At 40.8% G+C, this 23,872-nt stretch overlaps 1 protein-coding gene across 10 annotated transcripts in view; it reads left to right on the top strand.

Annotated features, from left to right (window-relative positions):
• The window catches only part of LOC140395503 (uncharacterized), a 143,439-nt gene extending 120,416 nt beyond the window's left edge, over positions 1-23,023 (top strand). For 2 of the 10 annotated variants that reach the window (XM_072483345.1, XM_072483346.1), the window contains exons 4-5: positions 15,031-15,047; positions 17,760-18,264. In XM_072483345.1, coding sequence (XP_072339446.1) covers positions 15,031-15,047; positions 17,760-17,812 — 70 coding nt within the window. In that variant the 3' untranslated portion in view covers positions 17,813-18,264. Of the gene's footprint in view, positions 1-7,956; positions 8,031-15,030; positions 15,048-17,759; positions 18,265-20,652 lie in introns of those variants that run through there. The other 8 variants (XM_072483347.1, XM_072483349.1, XM_072483343.1 and 5 more) reach the window with 5 other exon arrangements.
• Positions 23,024-23,872: the final 849 nt, after the last annotated feature.

Genomic DNA, 23,872 nt, shown 5'->3' on the forward strand with positions numbered 1-23,872 from the left:
AACAGTTGATTCCTCAGTCCAGGTGTCCAACAGTTTGGTAGAGGTTTCAGTTTTCCAGTTGCAATCCTTCTGGCTTATCTGCTTCACAGAAGGAGAGTTTTCAGATGATCCTGCAAAAACTGGCCACCTTGGCAGGGGCCCTGCCTCAGTCATTTTATTCTCCTTCGTGTGGCAAACGGCAGCTGCTTTTCTCACAGCACATGCTGACTCCAATTGTCCAAACAGCACTGGCTGGTAACAACCAAGCTTTTGACCCCTCCATGTGGATATTCCAAGAGGTTGGAATGTACTAACTTGATGAGGCCATTATTCCAAGAGTATTTATCCCTTTGTCCCTACTGGAGGTGGTAGTCTGTTTTTGGATGGTTTTAAAAGTACCTTGTCTGGATGCACAGGGAGTGCCTCCATTGTTCCTGCGAGAAACCCCTTGTAGCCATTCATGTCAGTGGCTGCCATGTCACCCATCTTTGGTGATGTCCATTTTTAAAAAAATTCTCTTGTACTACTGGATTTTTATCATAGCCTACCCTAAATATGAGATCTTTCCAGGGGATTAGTGCAAAAATGCCTCTGGCCATTTGCTGAGGTCCACTCGTCTTTCAAGTTGTTTTTTTTAAAGTAGTATACTTGGCTCTTGGTTTTCTGAATTGTAAGTTTTCATCAATTTCCATCATTCTTTGGTTGCTACCTCTCAAAGATGCAGCATGCCTTCTACTTTTCCTTCTGTCTGTATCACTGGTTTCACTTCCAATGGATTGTGGAGCAGTCGAGCATTAAATTGATCAAATCCAGATTCTAACCCATAGAAAAACTTCTTCTTGTTTTAAAAAAAAAAAAAAAAGATCTGCCATAGAAATTATGGACAGTGTGAAGTCTCATCAGACTCCCAAACTCAATAAAAGAGCAATAGAATCTATGAACCTGAAGGCAAGGTTGGGATGCCTAAAATATCGATTTCTGAAGTCTGTCCACAATCCTGTATTTCATCTTCTCTCAGAATTCCAATCTTTGCTGTCCAATTTGGCAATCAAAATGTATTTGCCAGAGAATAGTTGGGTATATTTGCAACCAGGAAGCTTCAATTTGTATTTGGTGACTTCTAAACAAACGCTGTCTTATTTTATCAAGGACCGGTTATTTTTCAAGAAGAGAATGCTGCGAAAACTCAGCAGGTCTGGCAGCATGTGTAAGGAAAGAGTGTTGGTGGTCCTTTTTGTTGCTCCTTTTTTGAGCTGAAAGGACTTGGATTCTGCCAGCATCCTCAGATTCCAGCATTGACAGTAATACTCTTCATTATTGTCACAAGTAGACTTACATTAACGGAGCAATGAAGTTACTGTGAAAATCCCTTAATTTTATCAGGTTCTAATTATTTGGGTATAAAAATCAAGTGTAAGTGATATTTTGACCGGTGCCACCCATAATTTGCAAACAACAGTTATAGGCCTGCCATCATGGGAGGGTAGTTTATTCGGCCAAAGTGCAGGGGGCGGGGGGTGCCATTTTGAAACGCGCACAATCTGGAGCAAAAGAAATGATGGTGGAACATTTTGTAATTCTTGTAGTGGATCTACTGAGGTGGGATAGTCTTCCCCTGTCGTTGGCTGGTCGGGTGCTGGTGGTGATGAATATTTTGCCGCGGTTTTTATTTTGGTGTCTTCGGTCTTTTTACCAAAGTTGTTCTTTAAGGGGTTGGTTTTGTAGTCTGTGCTGGTAAGGTGGCTAGGATTCAGAAGACTGTACTTCAGGTGGGATTGTAATGAGATACTGCAGAGGGTGAATGCCTCTGCCTCATGTGCAAAGCTGGGGCTGATGCAGCTAGAGGTGTACAGGGTGCACCTGACAAAGTTTCTAGGATGAGTTGGCTGTATGATGGAGTAGAAAATGAAGAAAAAAAATGAAAATTGCTTATTGTCACAAGTAGGCTTCAATGAAGTTACTGTGAAAAGCCCCTAGTCGCCACATTCCGGCGCCTGTTCGGGGAGGCTGTTACGGGAATTGAACCGTGCTGCTGGCCTGCCTTGCTCTGCTTGCAAAGCCAGCAATTTAGCCCTGTGCTAAACAGCCCCTGTAGAGGATATTTTGTCAACTGTGTGGGAGGGGCTCAGCCACTCGTGTACAGATGCTCTGGCCCTGCCTGAAGTTGGGAAATTTTGGTTATTTTTCAACACCCATGTCGCCGATCTTGCACGTGGACTTGAGTCTAGTTCCCTGGCGGCCATATTTGGGGTGTCAGACCTGCAGGAGTTGCAGGTGGGAGCAGAGGCAGATGTCTGATCGCTCGCAGGTGGGCTTTGTTGGGGTGGAGATCAACTTCTTCGCCCTGTGACTGTGTGGCTGGGGGGTCTAACGTGTTCCTGCAGGAAATTTGCCTTGAGGGGTGAATGATGGGTTCCATAAGGGATGGGGTTAATTTAGTCTGCATTTTGGAGTACTAGTTACCGTCACCTGTTCATGTGTGTAAAACTACATTTTAAAGAAACTCGTTTAGTAAATTTTCCTCTGGAAAATAGATTCCATTATCCATTTGCTGAATAGATTTGTGAATAGAATGCTGTACTGCATTGAACCTTTTTAAATCTACTACCCTGACACTGACGGTACGGCAGTTGTGTAATTTTAAAAGATGACCTCCCAAAAGCAGCATCTTGAGATTTTGGGATTTTCCTTGATCTGTTGATGAACATGAACAGTCCTTTAAAATTTTTTTAAAAAATGATTACGAAACCTCCGTTGGCATCACTGAACTCCATTCAAAAAAAAATTCCAATTTGGCTTAAAGATTCTCAGTAAATTGCAAATGGGTTGGTTTCTGCATGTTACTACTTTAACTGGATTCAATAATTTAAGATTCTGATGTTTTAAACAAATTGATGTATTTAAATAATGCTCCCATGATTCCAGTAAAGCACATTAAACTGTTAAATAAACCAATTTGAGCAATTATCTTGCATGCATCTGGCTGTAAAACTTGAACAGCAAAAGAACCAGTTAGAAAATGGTGATATAATAGACTAGGTATGGAAACGCCAGCAGTGACATGCCCATCTGGAATTGTACCCAGAGGAAAGAGTCATTAGATAATGCCTGTGTCATGCCCATCTATCAGACTGGCAGAATTTGAGTGTTCAAAGATCTGCAGGCCCTACATTGCCTTGTCTCCACATTTCACGATAATGAATTGTGCTTTCAGTGAAGAATTGTACATGTTCTGTGGCATAGCTACCACTGGTCATTCGGGAGGAGTGACATCTAGGGGGGGGGGGGGGAACGACGACGCAGGGACATGTCCCCAAAGTTGACATCGGGGGGGAGGTAAGGGATAGTAAAACCTGTTGAATGATGACCCAGTTTGAATAACCTCCTGGGATCTCAGATTTTGAACTTGAACATGTCTTTCAATTTCTTAATTCAATGGAAGCCAAGTCCGTCAAATTCCAACTTGCTGTTCCAAAATATTACTTTTGTCACGTTTTATATATAAAAAAAAAAAGGCTTATCAGTCCAAGTGTCGAGAGTAAAATTTTGATGTTCATGTATCATGCCAAATGCTACGGTCACTTCCGATTTGGCTTTATGCAGATCTGTATTTCTATTGGTTGGCTGGCTTTACAATCATTCCGATTGTAAGTAATTTTTGTACAAAGTTTGAAAAGTTTTTAGTTATCAAAACCTTGATATCTGGCTTGGACTATTGTTTCCATTCTCGTGATTGGAGTTCCCTTGTAACTGTTTAATGGCAGCACAATCAGTTCACATTTGCCTTGTCAGCTAGTTGCAAAAATAATGGTTTTGCGTGACATTGTGCAGTCCACCAGTATTTTGGCATGTACAGAAGCGGTGTTCAAAGCGCCCTGACATAAGATAACGTAACTTTGAAGAACTGTTTTTGAACAAAATTTTCCACGGAAATCTGAGGATGTGGGGCTTGGATTAAATGGTATGTTTTGGAACGTGCAGTTTATTCCTTTTGAAGATCTGGACGAAGTTCTCTTGTTGTTTGGGTGGTTAAAATTGCTAATTACAGTAAGGAAAGGATCACTTTTAAAACTGCTTGTGCATTTTGCTAGTTGTTTAATCAGATCATTCCTCTAGATTTTTAAATTCCTTTTCTGCATGTGACTATGACCTTGTTCAATTGATGTATCAATTTGCTTTATTTTTAAACAGTTGTGGTTATGTATAATGAAATTTTAAAGGACGTTGGCACCGGGTCAGGCCCTAATGAACCTTCAATGTATAACTTTGTTAGCAGCCCTACCTCGGCCATTTAATAAATATTTTACTTCAGCTAGCTTGAGATTTGCAACCATTTCTTTTTTTGTATTTCTAGGTACAAAAGATTGACTAAGTCTACTTTTCATGATGTTGTTCATGGGTAGCCTGGCTGTATTAGTGGTATCATGTTGCTGAACAAGTGAATGCTCTTTAGTGATTGTTTTTCAAACGCTTCTCTTGGCAATTGTTGCAATAAAGTTTTTGCTCCCATAGAGGTATCTGTTAAACTGATGCTCTTTGTCGATGGTGCTTTTGCTTCCTCTTCACATTTTTTTCCCTTTCGAGTGTTTCTCCATTTTTCAAGATGCACTGAGGACCGTAGGCTGCTCTACCCCTTTTGAGAGAGAGCTGACTGGTGGTGAATTTAACTGGAAGGTCACCACACCTCTGGTCCCTGAGGGGCAAGGTTGAGATTCATGATGGGCCATTTCCCATTCCGCCTGCTTCCTGTGCTGATCTCTAGACCGCTGTTAGCAAGTAGGCTAGAACACTCTGGTGATATCATGGTTGTGTTGTAATTCACTGACTGACTGACCACCTAGGTGTCTCAGTAGTATATAAGTGATGTTAGAGTCAAGTGACCTCAGACTGGCCGGAGGGAGCTAGAGAGGTTGCTTGTGTATAATATAGTTTACCCACAGTTATAGTTTACCCACAGTTAATTATAGTCGTTTATAGCTTTAGCTACAAGTGCTCTTGTAATATAAATCAGGCCATCCGACAAGAACATTACACACCTGATCATGTGTATTGTCTGGATTTGACCACATGACTTACCAAGCTTTGGTACTAATCTGGAACATGCAGCTGCTAGGTTCACTATCTGGAGAAGGGTGGTTATACTCAATTCATTGTACCTGGCCAAATTTACACTTGGGCAGTTATCTCCCGATAGAAGTCATTTTCTGAATCCAAACTGATTGCTTTAATACTTGATGTGAGAGGTTGGGGGAAGACCTGGCAGGAAAGTGTACCTTTGGCAAGTACTTCTGATTGTGAGCTATAGAGGCAGACTGGAAGGAGTTCTATGCAAATGGATTACACTCCACTGTTGCTTTTGGCTCTCCTGGCAGTGGATACAATCTGATTCACAAGTGGGACCTGGTTGGATGTCTGGGTATATTGTAGGCCTGTATATTGCATCACTAGGGGAAAAATGTTACCTGAACCTCTGACCAAGGTGCTACAGGGGGCCATTGTGATGCAGAAGCTGTGTACTGGCAGGAGAGGCTTGTGCACCCAGATCCTTTTGCAGTAAGCTAGCCAACAGCATTCTGTATACATCCCACAATTTAACTAGTGTCTGCTAATAATGCCTAATATCAGACTTAACATTGATTACATTTCTTGGATGTATTTGATCTCTGGTGACCCTTGATGGCTTAGCCAGAAGCTCAGTATAGTTCTCTGGAGATTGTCTCGCCGTACCTCTGTGCAATCTTTATCTTCCAACATTTTAGGCCTGTTAACCTGGCAAAAATCATACCATTTTAACGATCATGCTCTACAAGTGTTTGATGCAGAATGTTTTTGTGCTCTGTGCCAGAGTATGTGAAATAAGCTAAAATTGACTCTATTTGAAGGTTTTAAGTATTTTGTAAATGTTGCTGATGGATCCAGATGTCCAGTAATGTTGCATGTACTCAATGACAATGTGTGTATCATAGAATCACTACAGTGCAGAAGGAGGCCATTTGGCCCATTGCATCTGCACCTACCTAGGCCCACCCCATACCGGAGTAACCCCTATCTAACCTTTGGACACCAAGGGGCAATTTAACAGAGTTAATCCACCTAATCGGCATGTCGTCAGACTGTGGAGGACATCCGCGCAGACACGCAAACTCCAGACAGTCGCCCAAGCTCAGAATTAAACACTGGTCCTTGGCACTGAGGCAGCGGTGCTAACCACCGTATAGTTTAATGCTGTACTTTACGTGAAATGCCTTTTATTACATTAAACAAAAGAGAGTTTCCTGTTACAATTGCGTTTCAGTAAATTTGTGTAGTTACCTAAAGGTTCCTGATTTGTACAGAATTTGAATTTCCATGCAGACCCAGTGAGGTCAAGACGATACAAAGTAAGCCACTTGTACGTTTATTTCGATAACTGTGGTACTGAAAATTAATTGGAATCAACCTTCTGGTTGAATTTGGCCCTGATTTTTTTTTATTTTGTTCTGGCTAGGTATTGGGTAGATTAGATGGAAAGTTGCCCATGGTTGCATTAATTAAGCCCAAAAATCAGGCCGAGGCAAATCCTGGTCTCCATATTACACATGGGGAAGTGGGTGGGGTACAGCTGAGGGCCACCTGTCACCACTCCACTCCAATATAGGGAGTGGGGTCAGGAAGGCTGGGGGGGGGGCCTAGTAAACTAACCTTGTGGAGTCGCAAGGAGTTTGTTTGGGCCATCTCTTCTGGCCAGCAGGTCCTTGTTCATCATTGCTTGGGAGGAAACCCAGAGCTTTCACCCTGCTAGGACTTTAATTAAAATTGGGCGATAACTTGAACTGAGCAGTATGTTTAAAGAAGGTCTTTGGCTATTTTAGATAAACAGCTTAGCCATCTGCCCAGAAGGCTGTAAAAATTGCAGTTGCTATTCCGATTCCATTTGGCTCAGCGGTAGCTTACAGTTGAGTCATGAAGTGTGGATTCGTGCTATCGAACATGAGCATACAAACTAGGTGACGCTCCACTCCAGTGGGGAGGGGAGTGGTGCTAGGTTGGGAACTGGAACCCCAGCTAACTAGGTGGGGGTTAAAATCTTGGTATCAAATACTGGGGATGTATGTCTTCATGCTCCAGCTAACATTTTATCCCTCAACTTGCATCGACAAAAACTGGTGTCACTTTTGTGGCCCCTTGCTATGTACAAACTGGCTCCAATTCACAACAGCTACTAATCTCTAAAACAACCTTTTTTGACCATCCTTGTGAGGCATTAAATGGTTTAATTCCTTCTGGAAAGATGTTGGTTTCTTGCATCGAGAGCATGACTTGAGCTCCAGTCACCATCATTTGCCCTTTTTATACTTCATTGCTTAATCTCGCCCCATGTGGGCACACATACCTGTTCTTTCGCCAAATGATGTCAACAGTGCTCCAGGCATATTCACCCTGGCTGAGCTAACATGCTGATGTGGTATCTAGTATTGTCCTTGGCATGATTGGATGGTACTCTGACCTTTAAATCATCTGTAATCTATGTCTGCTTGTAATGCATCTTCACTTTTTTTTTCAGTGAGGCTCAATATGGACCAAAATTCATGTTGGTGATATCAGTCGACAAGCACTTAGTGAGGGCTAGGTCAACACCGCCAGTAAAATCAGGGCTGAAACATTGGGCAATGGAATGCTATACAAACCTATTCAGCATCTGATATCACTACTAAGAATTTTTGGACTTTGCGTTTTTGATGGGCAACATCAATTAAAATGTTACATGTGCTGAGCTCAGCAAAAGACTCAAGTTACTGTGCAAACATTTCAATCTTGCCTTTTGTTCATCAGGATCATTTATTATTTTGTGCAATTTCATAATAATTTCATTGAGTTTTAATTGCGTGCTTTTATTTTGAACATTTTAACAGATCCATTTTTGTTAGAATATTTAATCTTGCTGTGCTTTCTTGATGAGCTTTGCAAACCTTTTTTCCTGACCTTTTTTTATTGCAGGGTTGAGTTAACCCCTGACTTCACCTCCGTGTAGGCTCTAGGCCTGATGACCCTATTTCTGTAACAATATGTTGGTAAGGTTCTTTATTTTTAGTATGCCCCATGCATGTCAACCTGTCACATCGTAACACTCTTTCCGTCTGTCATTCTTGGAAGTATTGCCTGCCTAATAATTAACCATTTCTACCTGAATCCTCTGAAAACCTGTATTAATTGGTTGCTCCTTTTGAACTGGACAATTTGGGGTAGGAGTTCCAGCTTTGCTTAATGAAATGGAGTATTTAAACGGGACTCTCTACCATTTAATACAGGCTTCATCAGGTCATTATCCAGTGTGACAGTATGGGTACTTAATGGGAAATAAATTCCACTTATCAGTACCACCCAACTAACTGAAGTATAATATAAACGCAGGGATTGCACTAACAGCAAGGATGGTGTTCTTTCTCTCTTCCCAACCCAATATCTGTCTCGTCCTCTGCCCACCACCACCACTGATTCCTTTCCTTCTATTTCTGGCTCCATTCTCCCACTCTCTCTCTCTCTCTCTCTCTCTCTCTCTCTCTCTCTCTCTCTCTCTCTCTCTCTCTCTCATTATCAGCATGGTCTGGTGCAGTGATTTGTTCTATTGTAACTTCCTCAAATGCATTATTTATCATATATTGAAATCCAAAAAAAAATGTTACTTCTGTTGCTGTCCCCAGTCCCCAAAGACCAGCGGCCCAGGCATGTATTCTTTCGCGAGTAGAAAGTGAATCATTTCCCCATCGTCCTCCACTACTTATTTTGATTACAGTTTATAAGTGTGTCACTGGTAGATTTTTGCAGACCATTTGGGCAAATAGTGAGCTGGGATTAAAAGACACTGGTAAGTATGTTTTAAGGGATGTGTGAAAATTATTGCAGAGACTCCAACTTTTTTTTGCTGTTGCCTTTGGCTCCTGTGATGCCATGAACGAAAACTAAGGTAATTGTGACTATAAACCTAATGCCACCCTCTTCAACCTACTGTTTTCTTTTTTAGAGCTCTAAAAGCAAGAGTGTCAACCTATACCCTGAAGTCTGTTTATAATGAAGGGGTATCTTGTGCTGAAGAAGCCTGGGTGATTATTTTTACAAGTGCAATCTGTGTCCCTTCAGACAAACTGGGCGGGCATGAAATCCAGGTGCTTCACAAAAGTAAAATCAATAACTTGACATCAAATCTGTTTTAGAGGTAATTTGGCAGGGGTGGGGGGAGAGAAATGACCAACAAAACATCAGTGGGTTCTACAAACCTATTGAAGGGAAAAAAAGTGAGCCAGAGAGAGGATAAGGTCAATAGAGCACTTGGGGCTTTGGCAGCTGTGGACTTGACCACCAGTGGTTGTGCAACTCAAAACCGATGCACAGACTCCAGAATTGAAGGAGTGTAGGTATAATTTTCACCATGGAAAGATTGGAAACCACAAGCATCAGAATTTAAAATGGAGGCAAGAATGATTGTGACATCAGAGGTCCTACCTGGGTAATTTTTTTCCTGGGTAATATGTACCTGCTGGTGGTTGATACCGAAGGTGTCCTCTGAGCTACACTGTCACTTGCCTAGTACAAGTATTTTGTTTGCCTTCTATAACCACCCTCCACTGGATAAGCAAGCTAAAACACACTTCTTGCCTTTTTACAGTGTTGGGATTTCACTGAAAGCAGTTGTGCATTAAGGTGGCTGTCATTCCACCCCATATGCAGTCATTTATTTGAGGGAATTCTATAAGACTGATTAATTTGTATTAGAATATAATTGTCCTTCAACTGACTTAAAATCTTCAGTCACCAATGCCCTTAGACAAAACCCAGACAACAAACCATATTATTAGACAGTGTTTCCTTCAACAGATTTATTAACCACATTCCTAATTGTGGTCCTCCCTTTGGGTGGGGAGCAGAAACTTTCCCAATCTAAAAATCTTTATCCCATCTGGCCCAGGGTAAACTAAATCATGCGCAAAATCACATTACTCTCCTAATTCCATGCAGAAATGGAATTGCAGTATTCAAATTTGAAATATTTGCAAGCCTTTGCTGTTTTCTGTGAAATTGTGATATTTTTCTATCTTTTATGCAAAATGCATCATAGAATACCTAGAGTGCAGAAGGAGGCTGTTCAGGCCATCGAGTCTGCACCGTCCCTCCTTAAAGGCACCCCACCCAGCCCCCTCCCCTGATCCTATCCCCACCTAACCTTTTTGGGCAAGGGGCAATTTGGCATTGCCAATCCACCTAACCTGCACATCTTTGGACACCCGGAGGGAACTGATGCAACATAGACTCCACGCAGACAGTCACCCGGGTCCCTGGCACTGAGGCAGCAGTGCTAACCACTGTGCTGCCCATGTGATGGATAGGCTGTAGAATATTCAAGTGGGAGCTCAAAATATCCTGAACTTTTGCAATAATTACATGATATCCATTGCCGTAATGAATGCTGGAAAGGGCAGGGAAGAAAGTAATACAGATATAAATGCATCACAGGCTTTGGTGGGGCATCGGGTAAAGCACCAATGCCTATACCCACAACTCCACTCCAGCATTGACTTGCCTCTGAACGTATCCAACCTCCACAACTTGTTCACTATTTGCAAGTCTATTTCCAAACACATGAGCCCTGCAGTCTGGAATTCTTCAGCTAAACCATCCCATTTCCCATTCTCTTTTTTGCTTCTTTTATAACCCACATGAGACCAGGCTTCTGATCACTGCTCCCAAATATCCCTGTTATTCCTGAATATGCCTCTGCAAACCCTATTAAAGACTGCCTTTAATTTAATTTATTTTGCCGGCATAAGAGCAGGTTTCATTTGAAATGTTCTGTAGTCCTTTTGCTGGATGGATGAGTAATTAATTTAGTAAATTATTTCAAGGAATGACCGAAAAGCTGGTTCCCTGTCCAATTATTTGGAGATTTAAAAAAACAAGAACTAAATTTTCCACTATTGACTATTTCTATTTTTCCACTTGAGGGCACTAATTAGTTACATCGATACATTTTGAAATATCACAGGGAGGAGCATAGCACACTAGGAAACCACTAGAGGGCACCCAACACCTAACCTACAGGCAAAGAATCCCTACAGTGCAGAAGGAGGCCATTCGGCCCATCTAGTCTGCACTGACCCTTCGAAAGAGCACCCTACCCTAAGGGGCACTTGATCAAGGCCAATCCACCTAACCTGCACATCTTTGCATTGTGGGAGGAAACTGGATCCCCTGGAGGAAACCCATGCAGACACTGGGAGAATGTGCAAATTCCACATTCACTGAAGGTCGGAATTGAATCCAGGTCCCTGGTGCTGAGACGCAGCAGTGCTAACCACTGCCAACCACTGCCACCATGGATAAGTATGCAAAAACACTGTAAACCAATTAAAATTATCCCCAATTGTTTTGTAAATTGTCTTGTATTTAGGAAATTAGTTTTAATCTGATCAAAATCTGGAAGCAATTGCTTTCCTCACCATTTGTTACACACTATTGACTTGCAATGAGGTATTTGGAATATCCCCAAATATGATATGAAGAATTGCTTCTGGAGTACAGTGTCTATAGAATTTAGGCAACAATTCGTGTAGAGTAACGTTAAACTGCAATCTGTTTTTAAATGGATTGGTATGTTGTATAAAATCCTAGCAAGTGCTTATTTCTTGAGCACCATAGCATATTCTCTTAGAGGGTGGCCACAGAATGTGATTTGATTTCAGCAACTGGCCCAAATGTCGTTGCAGCCTTTCCCTTTCTTGGTTAAGTTGAAATGAGATGTCTTTTCATGTTGCATAAATGGTGAATGATTTTCCCAATTAATTAAACTGCCAGGTCCAATTAAATTCCTGTCTCCTAGGGCTCCCTGTATGTTAAATCTTTAGCAGCTAATTCAATGTCTAATAGTTTTATTACTGTAATTTTCCCTTGCAGGAGCAAACCATTATTGTATTCCATTACTGTTTCGGTTTTCAAATGTTTGCTTATCTATGTAGTAAAATTTAATGCATCTTCGCTGTATTGGAGTAAAGTCTCCCAAATTGCAGTCAGGACCCTGTTCCATCAATTGGGGGTTGGGGGTTATGACTCTATCCCATTTTCTTGTCATGGTCACCTTGTTTTATGGTGAGAAACGGAGCTCCACAACAGGAAGAAAGTTGTGCCTGCAGCAGTTCTTGAAGTGCGGTAAAAATGAAACCACTTATGAAATATTGAGGCTAAGGACGTTTGCTGACGTGATGTGTGGAACAATCTCATGCTTTCAGTAGGTTAAGCAATTGTTGTTTGCCTACACATGGAAATTATACGAGTGGAAGAATCTTTACTATGGGCACTTTAAAAAATAAACAAATAAATGAATTAAATAAATAAAATAATCATAGAAGTCCGACAGTGCAGAAGGAGACTATTTGGCCTGACAAGCCTGCATCAACCCTCCGAAAGAGGATCCTACCTAGACCCATTCCCCTGTAACCCAGCCATTGCACATTTGCAGCAAGAGTTTGACACCAAACAATATGTGGCAGTTTATTTCATTTAACTGAGTATTTGTGTTGGTTAAAAACACTTAAAATCAACAATGAATTCCAGTAGAACAATTTACTTGGATGTACTGTACCTGTTTTTAGAATTCTTGGGTTAGGCTGGACTGCAAGACAGGAAGTAGACCAGTCAGGTCCTCGCATGGTACACTGAGGATAGCAGGGTAATTGGAGAAAGAAAACAGGTGGCGAGCACTGAAAGACACAACACTGAGCAAGTTGATCATGGACATATTGGCATATCTTGTAGTTCAAGCTTCTTTGCTCTTAACTGGGGGTTATTATATGGTGTGGCAAGAGCAATGCCACTGATTTTCACATGTTTAGGCTGTTTTGGGGAAATTTTTTTTTTCAAATACAAGAAATTCTAGTCTAATTTTCTATAGCTGTTCATTGGCTAGAGGGATGACGTGTGGATCTGCAGTAATATCGGAAATCTGTACAGTCTTCGAGTTTAATCTCATTCTCATGACTCAGTCAGTATTGTGATATCATCAATATTTAAAGCGCACTATTTTGAGTTGATGGTTACCACAAAGGTTAGTTTCTCTGACTAGTCCCATGTGAGTGTTGATGTATGAGGAGGGCCTGAATACCAATGACAGAAGGCAGTAGTTGGTCCTTTTTGGAAATATTTGACAGGTTATAAAGGACTTTATTAAATTCAACAATTGCTAGAAGTGTTGACCTGTTTTTTTTTTTTTATCCAACACCAAGTTTTCTTTGAAATATTTCAAGTAATCGTCTGCACTAACGCTGAATGACTTGTGTTTCTTTCACCTTCCCATTTGGGTAACAGGAAGATACCATACAGATTGCAGATCTCTAGTGAAGGTAGCTTGGTTTGAGATGAGTTCAGTGTTAAGTGTTGCTCTGTGCATGCAGCATTCGGCATGTGTTGAGCTGTTTTTGAGCTGACAAAAGTCTGCAGTGTTCAAAGGCCTTTTAACTCTAAAATTAAAATTAAACATCAATTTCTTTGTAGCACAATTGTGTGTCGGACCTGGGCTTGCACAGTGGCAGAGTTTTGAGCTCAGCTGCTTAAAAAATTGGGCGATATGGGTCATCACAGGGAAGTGTGAATTTGAAAAGTGAGCTATGTTTCTCAATGCTGTGCACGCTGAGGTGGATGGTATAACAACAAGAGAAAGGAAAGCTTCCTGTGGATGGAACAAAAATAGAAGTTCTCTTTCAGGCTTGTCTGAAATCCTGGACTTTTTTATTTAACTGACTACTGTGAGTGTTTTGTGGAAATGGTATTACAAAAAGTATGAGAGCTGTAAAAACTTTGGGCACATGGAATTTGACAAGTGTTCATGGTTCAAATGCTTTTGCTGCAGTTCGCTGCCCTCTGATCTAATTTTGAAAGGCACAATGCTCATTGAATTTGCTAAATATTCCTCCATTAGCTTTGCTGGTACCCTGTGGTTCCAGATGTTTTTGAATTTTATGAAGAATAGTTTGATATTTTGCGATTATAGCGCTATACAGAACATTTTCCCCTCTACTTTTTCACCAATTTGGAATGTGGGATGTGCATATTTAAATTTGCATGAAAGGAAAAGGTGCTCTTATTTTATTGAGACTGGTATCTGGAGAATGTCAAGTTCCTGACTAGCCAGTCGAGCCTGAAAAGACACTGGTATTAGCCATCAGCATTTTAATTTTTATTCTCTGCTGGAAGCTGCTGATGCAGCAGGAAATGTCCCGATTATTTACAGCAGTCTGGTCAGGGCTTTGTCAGACCTGTCCACGGGAAACACATTGAATAGAACATAGCCACATGACACCGATTTTCAAGATGGGTCATCCATTAGACTAGCACCTACAACACTGCATCTTTTTTTTTTTTTTTCTTGAAGCGTTTGTATATGTGCAACGCGCGTGCAAAGATATTTGTGAAAACCTGAATTATAACTTAAATTAGGTGGCTTTTTTTGTGGATGGCTCTCTGTTTATTCAGTGTGTGTACCTCCATGGTAACCCTTCAGAAGGGAGTGGGGTAGCAAGGATTTCTTTTTGGCAAGTAAACTTTTAACAATGAGCGTGTTTCCTTTCATTGCTTCAACACCTGTTATTGTGTCCATGAAAGCATTTCAAAACTGTAGTCTCTGATGATTCTCTGACGTGATTTATCCAACTAACCACACACAACTGAGGTTTGTAAGAGGAAGAACATTTGCATAGCATGTTCCATGACTTTGGGATATCCCAAAATACTTGCAGCTAATGAAATATTTTTGAAGTGATTATTGGTCTGGTTCAAAACGAATTTAGGGGCTCAAACGTATCGGTGTGGTAAACATGTATGTATTCACATTTTCTACTTGAAACCTAATAGGTTTGTGGGAAATTATTTGCTACTAACTGCAACTTGACTCCTGGAACATGGTTAATTTGAAGATAATGCTCCACTCTCTCTCTCACTGCCTTTCCTTGTCCCTGTTCCACTCCTGCATGTATCTGTCTGTGTTATTTTGCTGCACTTATCCTTGGCATGATGATGCATACTCTCTAGGAAACAAAGAATCTCTGGTAAGTCCAGGTTTTAATCTATTTATAGTGTGTGTTGCTGCAGTTTTCTTTTCCTCATCAGCATGAGGAACAATGTCAGCAACTTCCACATCCTAAATCTCCATTCAACACTGAAGTAACTCCATTATTTCAATGCAAAATATTTGCTCATTTTTATCCATTGAGGGGTTCTGCCAGAAAGCTTGGAAGATGGACCTTTTGTACAAGTGGAAATTTTTCAAACATTAAGCTGGTTTATTAGTGGGGGGGAGGAGTAGGGTGCTGGAGATAATAAAAGTGCTCTTGGTTAGTCCTGAAATGGGCACCCAAGCGGGAGGTGTTTTATTTTAATTCGTACAGAAGATGTGGGAGTTGCTGTCTGGGCCAGTGTTTACACATCCCCAATTGCCCTTGAACTGAGTGACATGCTCGGCCATTTCAGAGGGCATTAAGAGTTAACTACATACTACATTGCTGTAGATCTGGAGTCACATGTAGGCCAGACCAGGTAAGGATGGCAGATTTCCTTCCCTACAGGACTTTAATGCACCAGATGGGTTTTTACTGATCAATGGTTTCGTGGTCATCACCCATATTTCTATTGAATTGAAATTTTACCATCTACCATGGTGGGATTCACACTTGGGTCCCCAGAGCACCACCTCTAGTAGCACTAGTAACCTTTTTTATGTAAAGTATTATAATGTAACTGGCTGTCTAATACCCCTTGCTCAACCATTCCCTCTCCCTATACAGACTATTCAAGATAGTTTCAAGTTTATAGTAAGTGTGCCAGGCCCACGCTGGTTTTGGAACCGCAAAGCATTTCTTTATTTCAGCTGCGGGAGTGAGACTGTCCCTTTCGCTTCCAAGGCCTGAACACTTCTGCCAAGCTCTCTCCGAAGCATCACGCAGGAATCAATCATTGACTGTTGTCAGGCAGAACAGTGTCCTTGGCCAACTCCCAGACTTCCTCCACAGCCGATTCCCAAGATTCACTCTGCACTAATGAGTTTGTTTCTCCTCCCCCAAAATACAAAACCTTGGAACACTGGTCTGATAAGCAGGCTTCTTCAGCTAGTCCTCTGGAATGGCACATTCTGATTATGGGCCCACAGACCAAAAATATAAGAGAATGGCAACAAAGGAAATAAACGGGCAAGATTTATGTAAGGTGCTGATGCAATATTGACAATTTCTGTTATGTTAACAAGGTCCATGCTGTAGTCTGAACATCTGTCAATCAACATACGGTACTTGTGAAATATCCCATGACTGTCTCTGAAAAAAGTTACATTCTCAAGGTGATGCCTTGAACGTTTAGGCTTATTTTGCTGCCATCGTGTGTTTTTTGTATTTTACAATGATGTAACCATTACTCAGGAAACAAATTAGATGCAAGTTCTTTTCATCCCATATTTAGCATTTTGATGACTGAACTATCAACCCAAAAGTACAATTTCTGATCTTAAACTGAGCGGCATAATTCTGCAGAGGGTCTTTCAACCCAATTTGTCATGGGTGACTTATGCATTGAGTTGCTCCTGATACAAACATTTTGCGATGAGGTGAAAACCTAAGCACTCTACTGACTTTTTTGATTCATGCCACCTCTGTTTAGTCTTAAAAATAGTCACTTCAAACCAATCCATTTTTTATTTGGTACTAAAATTACTTTTCACAAACTGGTTTAAAAAAAATCTCATTCTCCCCTGTTTTGTGTAAATGTAAATAGGTTTTGCAGCTGGTTTTGAAGATAATTAGCCTGTGATTTATCCAAAATTGTACTGGCAAATGTCCATTCAAGGGAAATATCTCTGCACACGAGAATCTGAGCTGTGAGTGGGGACACAACTAGACATTGCCTTGTTATGGCATTTTGTTTTTAACACTTAGTTTGTTAAAGCATCAACCATTATTTAAAATCAGGCAGTAGTAACATGGGTTCTGTAGCATTATTAATCAAACACAACCCCCAAATAAGACCTGGCTTTGTGCCTGTTTACAATGAAGTCAGCATTTTAATTGTATTCTTTTTTGGATCCCAAACAAATGACTGACTTGAATTCATTTGGAATTATGGCCAAATTGGGCAACCTATTCTGTTTACATTAGTTTGGTCAAATATTTGTTAGTTCAGCCCTGCAATAACTATTGAAGGGAAATGCAAATTCTTGAATTTCAATCGTGGCTCTAGCTATTGCAATGCTTCCTGTTTAAAGTAGAAAACGGCAAATGTTTGCGGTTATGGAATTAATGGTTTATATGGGGCCTTGATGTTGGGAAGCAGTTCCACACCATTTGATGAGTAAAGCGCAGGGTGAAGTTGCAGTTGGGTTTGATGGCTGCCAGGCAAAGGGGGAGGATGATCCAAGGTTCCCATGAATGCTCTGTGTGCACTTGGACATTGGTCAAAGATGGGATTGGGTTTCAGCCAGATTACTTTTGCATTTGAGTGCAAAACATTGTGCCATCTAGTCACTGAAGTACCAGAGGGTTGCTGATGTCCATGGAACTACATACCTTGTTGAGTAACTGCTTCTGAGACCTGTTACAACATGAGGGGTTGGTCTTGTATGTGGAGTCTTTCATTCCTTCTGTTCAGTAGCTTAAAAGTCACCAGGAATTAAAGTTCTCAGTTGAATAGAATGCAATATCTTGTGTTTGTCTTGCTGTCCCCATGTATGTTTGATCATTTGTGTTGATTTAATAAAGGAACTTTTTTCTTTACAGAGCGGAAGAGTAGAACCACGTTGATGGAACTATCTGAGAGGCTGGGGGCTTGAATTTTGTGATGTCAAGCCAAAAATCCCCTAAGAAGCTTATCCTCAGTAGGGAGGTGCTGTTAAAGATTCTGTAATAGATGTTGCAGTCGAGTCTAATACAATAGTATGCATTTTCTTTATAGTCACTTATAATTCATTGCTTTCAGTTATGAACCACGTATAATGCAGATTATCCAATACAGACAATGTTAAAAGTTTGTGCACAGCAAGCCTTGTATCTTTGTGTAACTAATGCAGGGCAGCCATTTTGTTTCACAACAATGGAATTGTATGGTTTGTTTAAGCCTTTATAAAGGAGAATTTGTTACAGGATTGTAGTGTATTAACTATTTTGGGGATGTTTTAGTTTGTAAACATGGATTTGTAATTCTGAAACGGCAACATTTGCTTTATCTATTACATGTGTCACTACCTTTGACGATGTTCAATAAAGTCTCAAGAGGTTACTAGAATGCAGTGGTTCTGTTTTTTTTTTAAGTCAACATGATGGGATGTTTTCCCATTTCTAAGATCTGCACATCATCCCTTGTAACTGGTCCCAGTGCTTTTGGAATAATTTATCCAAGTCAGGATTGTTTGTGAATAGAGGTGGCAAAGGCATTCTCACTTCAGGGTAAGGAAGTGCTCTTGAAGTAACCTTTGGTGAGTTGCTCCGCATATGCTAAACAGCACACAAATGTAGAGTGGAACCTAGTGAGTGAACTGCTGTCCGATATGTCACTCATAACTCTGGGCAGGGAAAATTAACTGGGGCTTCCTGATCATGATCCAGTTAGTCCTGCTGTTGTAGGATGGGTGTGAGGCATGAGAAACCAAATTGATTCAACAATGGTAGTTCCAGCCAGACGGTCCCTACCCTACTTCAGGTGAAGGATGGCTGCTTGCACAGCTGTAAAATCCATTCCAGCAGACTACCTTGTACCTTGAACATTTAACCAATAATCCCAGGAAAGAAAGGGATGAACATTGACACGAGGGTAAAATAAAACCATTTGATCAATGTCCTCGCAAAGTTGAATACTTGAGCATTATTCAACCTATTTTGGAAACTTAGTTTGTGTTTTTCCCTTGTATGCAACAGGAAAATTCAGAAGTTCATCTGAACTGCAGTCCAATTATTCTTCCTGGAATTGGTGGAAGTTGTTTTGCCAGATCTTATTACAAGACCAAATGCAAATTTTTGATTGGACTTTCATTTTGTCTCCTTGCATTTTATGTCTTGGTTGCTGAGTATTGGAAGTCCCAATGAATGAATTTACCCAAGGTAATGAAACTATTGTCTATACTAAAGGACCATTGAATTAAAAATGTTACAGCATGATGAAGGTTATATCACATGTGGAACCAGCCAGTGTGTCTGCCACATGAACCAGTCTTCCTTTTGGGAAAACCTATTCCCTTTTCAAAATTTTCTCAGTCTGCTTCAACAATATCAGTCTGCTTCAACAACAGTTTGACTAACCTTTCCACATTCTAACCACCAAATTTACCATACAGGAATGTAGTTTCTCCATACTGGACCATTATTTTCCCTACCACTTGGAAGGACTAAATTGGGTGTGATATTTGGTTACAGTGACTGGAATTGGATGAACCGAAGAATTTAATATTTTTTCAAAAGGAAGGATTCTTCATTTTGATGGGACCCCTCACTGAAGCCTTGACATGGACAAGTATGGCATGAATTGCAGTGTGGTTCTTGATGCAACATTTCAAGCGGCAGTTTTCATCATTCAAGTAACCATTGAACCATAGGATTGATGCTTTCATCATGATTTTGCACCATTGACTGATGGGGATGAAGCCAAGGTGAAAATCTGAAGCGAATTGACGACTTCTTTGGTCCAGTATATTGAATGCTGTAGAGGAGATAGTGATTGTAATTTGGTCGCTGTCATTGCATCAAGCAAGATGAGAAAGATGGAATGTTTAAGGAATATTCAACTGATGACCCCATGTGGTGGTACCGGATCAATCATTTTGGATCCTTTTCATGCTAAATTCATGACGTGCGATTGGCAATGGGATGTCGCATTCTACATCTTGTGTCTCAGAAGATTGAGGATGCAAGTCTTGGGACTTTAAGAACTAAATCGAAGCTGAGCCTTAAGTTTGTGGGACCTTTGCTATGCTCAAAATTGGCTGCTGCGTTTCCTCCACTATAGTGGTGACTACACTTCAGAAATATTTCATTAACAGTAAAGTGTTTCGGCAAGTCCTAAAAATGCTACATAAATGCAAGTTCTTTGAGGTTGTTGACAAAAATGGCCATAATCTGTTACACAGCAAATGTTTTAAAGATTGGGAGGGCAATATGTTAGTGCACAAATAAAACAAGCATGTTTTGTAATTCGGTTTTGAATCCGACGGGCCTACATCTCAGACTCCCTAAATTGATTCGATTTTACTACATGTACGGTAATGCAGTTTAGTTTACATGCCGATGCTGTCAGCAAATCTTGTGCTGTAAAGCAAGGATTCCTGCTGATAAACTGTGGCCAATATATAATCTCAGCTTTACAAGTGTATTGTAATTTTTCTAATATAAATGCAAGAGTTTTTTTTAAAAAGCCAGCTTCATGTAAAGGATTTGCAAAGATCCTGGGACATCCCAGTTTCTCGTATTAGTTCATTAAAGAACTGTTTGTGGTACTAAGCAGTTGAGGTAGGAACCATACAGAGGGCACTTTGAGGCAAATATAAAAACCTTTCATGATGCGGTTGAGAACCGAAGACTTCATGATTTAGTGCATGATTGACCATTTAAACAATCTTAGTTGGCATCATTCTTTGAGTGCTGCTATATATCAATGAATTGTGCATTCTGCTTTCCATTCCAGGATCCAGCGAGAGCAACTGGCTGCCATCTTCAAGTTGATGAAAGAAAAGAATGAAACTTTTGGTGACATGTCCGAAAAAGACATGGAAGAACAGCTCAAACTTTATTCTCTTTAAATTGCAGCTCTTTACTCTTTGAAGGCGACTTATTGAATTGAGTGTAGGGCTATCATTGCCAAGGCAAGAGGAGGTTGATAATTTAATTGACGGTTAATAGTTTTTGATCTTGTAGCCATAATTGGTAACGATATGTCCATTTTTAACTTTTAAACCATTATTTTCCATTTAAAGAAATGGAAAGCTTTCCCAAAGACCTTAATGATTATGTTTGAGTTCAAGTCCATTTAATGTGTGTATGCCTGCGCATTGTAAAGTGAAATCATTGCCTGTATTCTTCCAGTCATTTTTACTTCCATAATTTGTGTATGGTATGACAGGCTGAGTTTTGAAAACTTGAGCTTGCTATGAATGGGTGCAAGTACACTGGTGCCATTACAGTTCCCAGCCAATATTTTGGTCAATCATCGTACGTTTAGTGAGGAAACTATCTTGACATTTATTCAACTTTTTATTGAAGTGTTCCTCATGGGAATTTATATAGATCATCCGAGTAGGCATCCCATCATGCAATTCATAGTCTGGGGTGGAACTGCATTTTCTGAGCTTCAAATTGCTCACAATCTGCAGTTCTTCAATTTATTGTAATTATGTTTGGGCAAGGCTTGTAAAATAGGCAATTGCTAATGTTAAAAGGCACCGGCTTCTCGCTGGCCACTTTTCCTCCTTTCCCCCCAACCTTGTTCTCAGTTCCTTAATTTTCAGACTGTTTTAAGTAAATCCAGAAATTGTTCTGCATTCCTTAGTTTTGGAATGGTTACTGCACAGGAGCAGGCCTCTTTGCCTGTCATGGCCCTGCCACCTCTGCAAATTGGCTTCACTCTCCCTGTAACTGTAGTTTCCTTGGTGCTTATCTAGTCCCTTTTTTTTTTGTATCTGCCTCCACCACAAAAAGGTGGATTCTCTGCCGGAGGGATGTTCCATTTTGTTGGCAGCCCGGGGGTTTCCCGACTGCAATGGGAAATCCCATTGACTTGCCGGTGTGAAGGAGCATCCTGATGGTGGGGTGAAACGGAAATGTGGAGCCGTGGGGTGGAGAATCCAGCCCAATGTGTCCTAGATCTCAACCAGTTTGTCAGCAAACTTTCCTCCAATCGGAGTAGTTTCTTTCCATGCTTGTACTGACCTCCAGTGCCAAGTTGCTGGGGCCACGGCCCCCAGAGAACCCACTTGGAGGGGGCTTTCACTGACATTAGGGTGCCCTGATCTGAGTTCTTGCCCTGCTACTCTGATGGGCACAATGTGCCCACTGTTTAATTAAAGGTTGTGATCTGGAGAGAGATCATGGCTGCCTACATTTGGGGGGGGACATTCTACCCATTTTTGGAAACTCCACCCATCATCTATTGCTTCTTGTGGTTTTGGGGATGCAGGTTTTTACATTACCTTTATTGAGCTTTCAAAGTTTTCATAAATAATGCAAAACACTGGTACAGCCCTGATAGAGTAAATAAAGGCTCAACATACATTAAGTCAGAGGACTACAGCTCGTTAACTTCATCAATACAACAATTCAATATAACTTGATATCTCTACAAGCTGTACCAGTGAAGAAGGGGGGGGGGGGGAAAGAAGAGAGAGAGACAGGATAAAGCCATGAAAATGCAGTAGTAAAATTGTGCCACTGCTCACAATTGCCATGAATGTTCAGGACACACTTTCTGCCCCATGTTTGGGTTTGTACCAATGTACCTTTCTCCCAACTAGTTACCCATGAGTTCCGGATAAAGTTTGGGCACTTTTCTCTCATCTCCAACTCACCGCCGTCCCTTGGATACCTGAAAGATCCAATCATGGATTCTTTATACCCACTCGTTTATATTTTTTAAAAAATACATTCATCAAAACCTTGTTCTAAAAGGGTGTTACATATATAGCGCACAGCATAACAATAATTCAATGCCATTATACAGACAACCTGCACATATATATTTGGATTATGATCGATGGTGCCAACGAAAGGGACAGGGAACTATCAAGAGTGGATCACCAGATAACACAGGGTCAGCATTCAACAGCATGTCTATATTCCCCTGGTGTATACTCACCATCGTTGATGAGAAAGAGGGGGGGAAAAACTGTTCTTAAGAAGATCTTTGCAACATTATGAAGAGCATTGTGCTGTTGTAGTGGTTGTAACATTTCTAGTAATGAACACTGCTATTCCGAAACTGCAATCCAGATCTTAAGTGCGACCTTGTTTCTTTTTGATATATTTTTTGAAATTGTGCAGTTAATAAAAAATTGAAAATAAAATGCATTCCCCAGTTTATTCATTTACCTTGATGTCTTGGTGCTAAAACTAAGCGGCAAGGACTTTGTCACTTGTGCTTCCCTTGTAATTTTTGTTCAACATGCTTGGATGTATTAACCCTTTATTTCAACCTTGCAACTTTTAATTATTAGACAGAATTCAATGGCTAGGAAAGTATTTTAAAAAGCTATTTGGAATAAAATCAAAATGCTGGGAACTACACAAGTCTGGTAGCACCTGTGGAAAGGGAAACAGCACCCGCGCAGACCGGTTTCCTGGCAGCATGATTGGGAAGTTCTATTGACAAATGCGGGGAGTAGAGTATCTCGCCACAAGTGAACGGCTTGCCAGTGAGAAACACGTGGCTGCGGGACTGGAAGATCCAGCCCAACGTTAACATTTCAGGTCGATGGCCTTTCATCAGAACTGCTTTTAAGCAAATACTGAGACACAATATGGAGGGGAAAAGGCCAGGTCTGTAATTAGGGCGAAATGCAGGAAAAACTGAATGACAACAGGGTGACAGTGCAAATACAAAGCAAATATCGAGGATGACAAATCAAGATGAGTCTAAAGAAGGTGTCAATGTGGACCAGAAGGAGCATTGTCAGCAGCTGCGGGGGGGGGGGGTGCTGAAGTTTAAATTTGACTTCCGGAAGGCTGTAAAATGGCAAATTGAAAGATGGTGAGCTGTTCCGAGGGCATGTGTTTGAGGTTCATTCAAATTGCTTAGAGTTTCGAATTTGTGAGGTGGGGAATTATTTAAAAAAACAAGTGACCAGAAATTCATGCTTGTAGACTGAACACAAGCGTTATGCCAATCAATCCCTCACCGGGTTCTGCCGACTGCA

This window comes from Scyliorhinus torazame, chromosome 18 (assembly GCF_047496885.1).
Source record: "Scyliorhinus torazame isolate Kashiwa2021f chromosome 18, sScyTor2.1, whole genome shotgun sequence".
Lineage (NCBI taxonomy): Eukaryota > Metazoa > Chordata > Chondrichthyes > Carcharhiniformes > Scyliorhinidae > Scyliorhinus > Scyliorhinus torazame.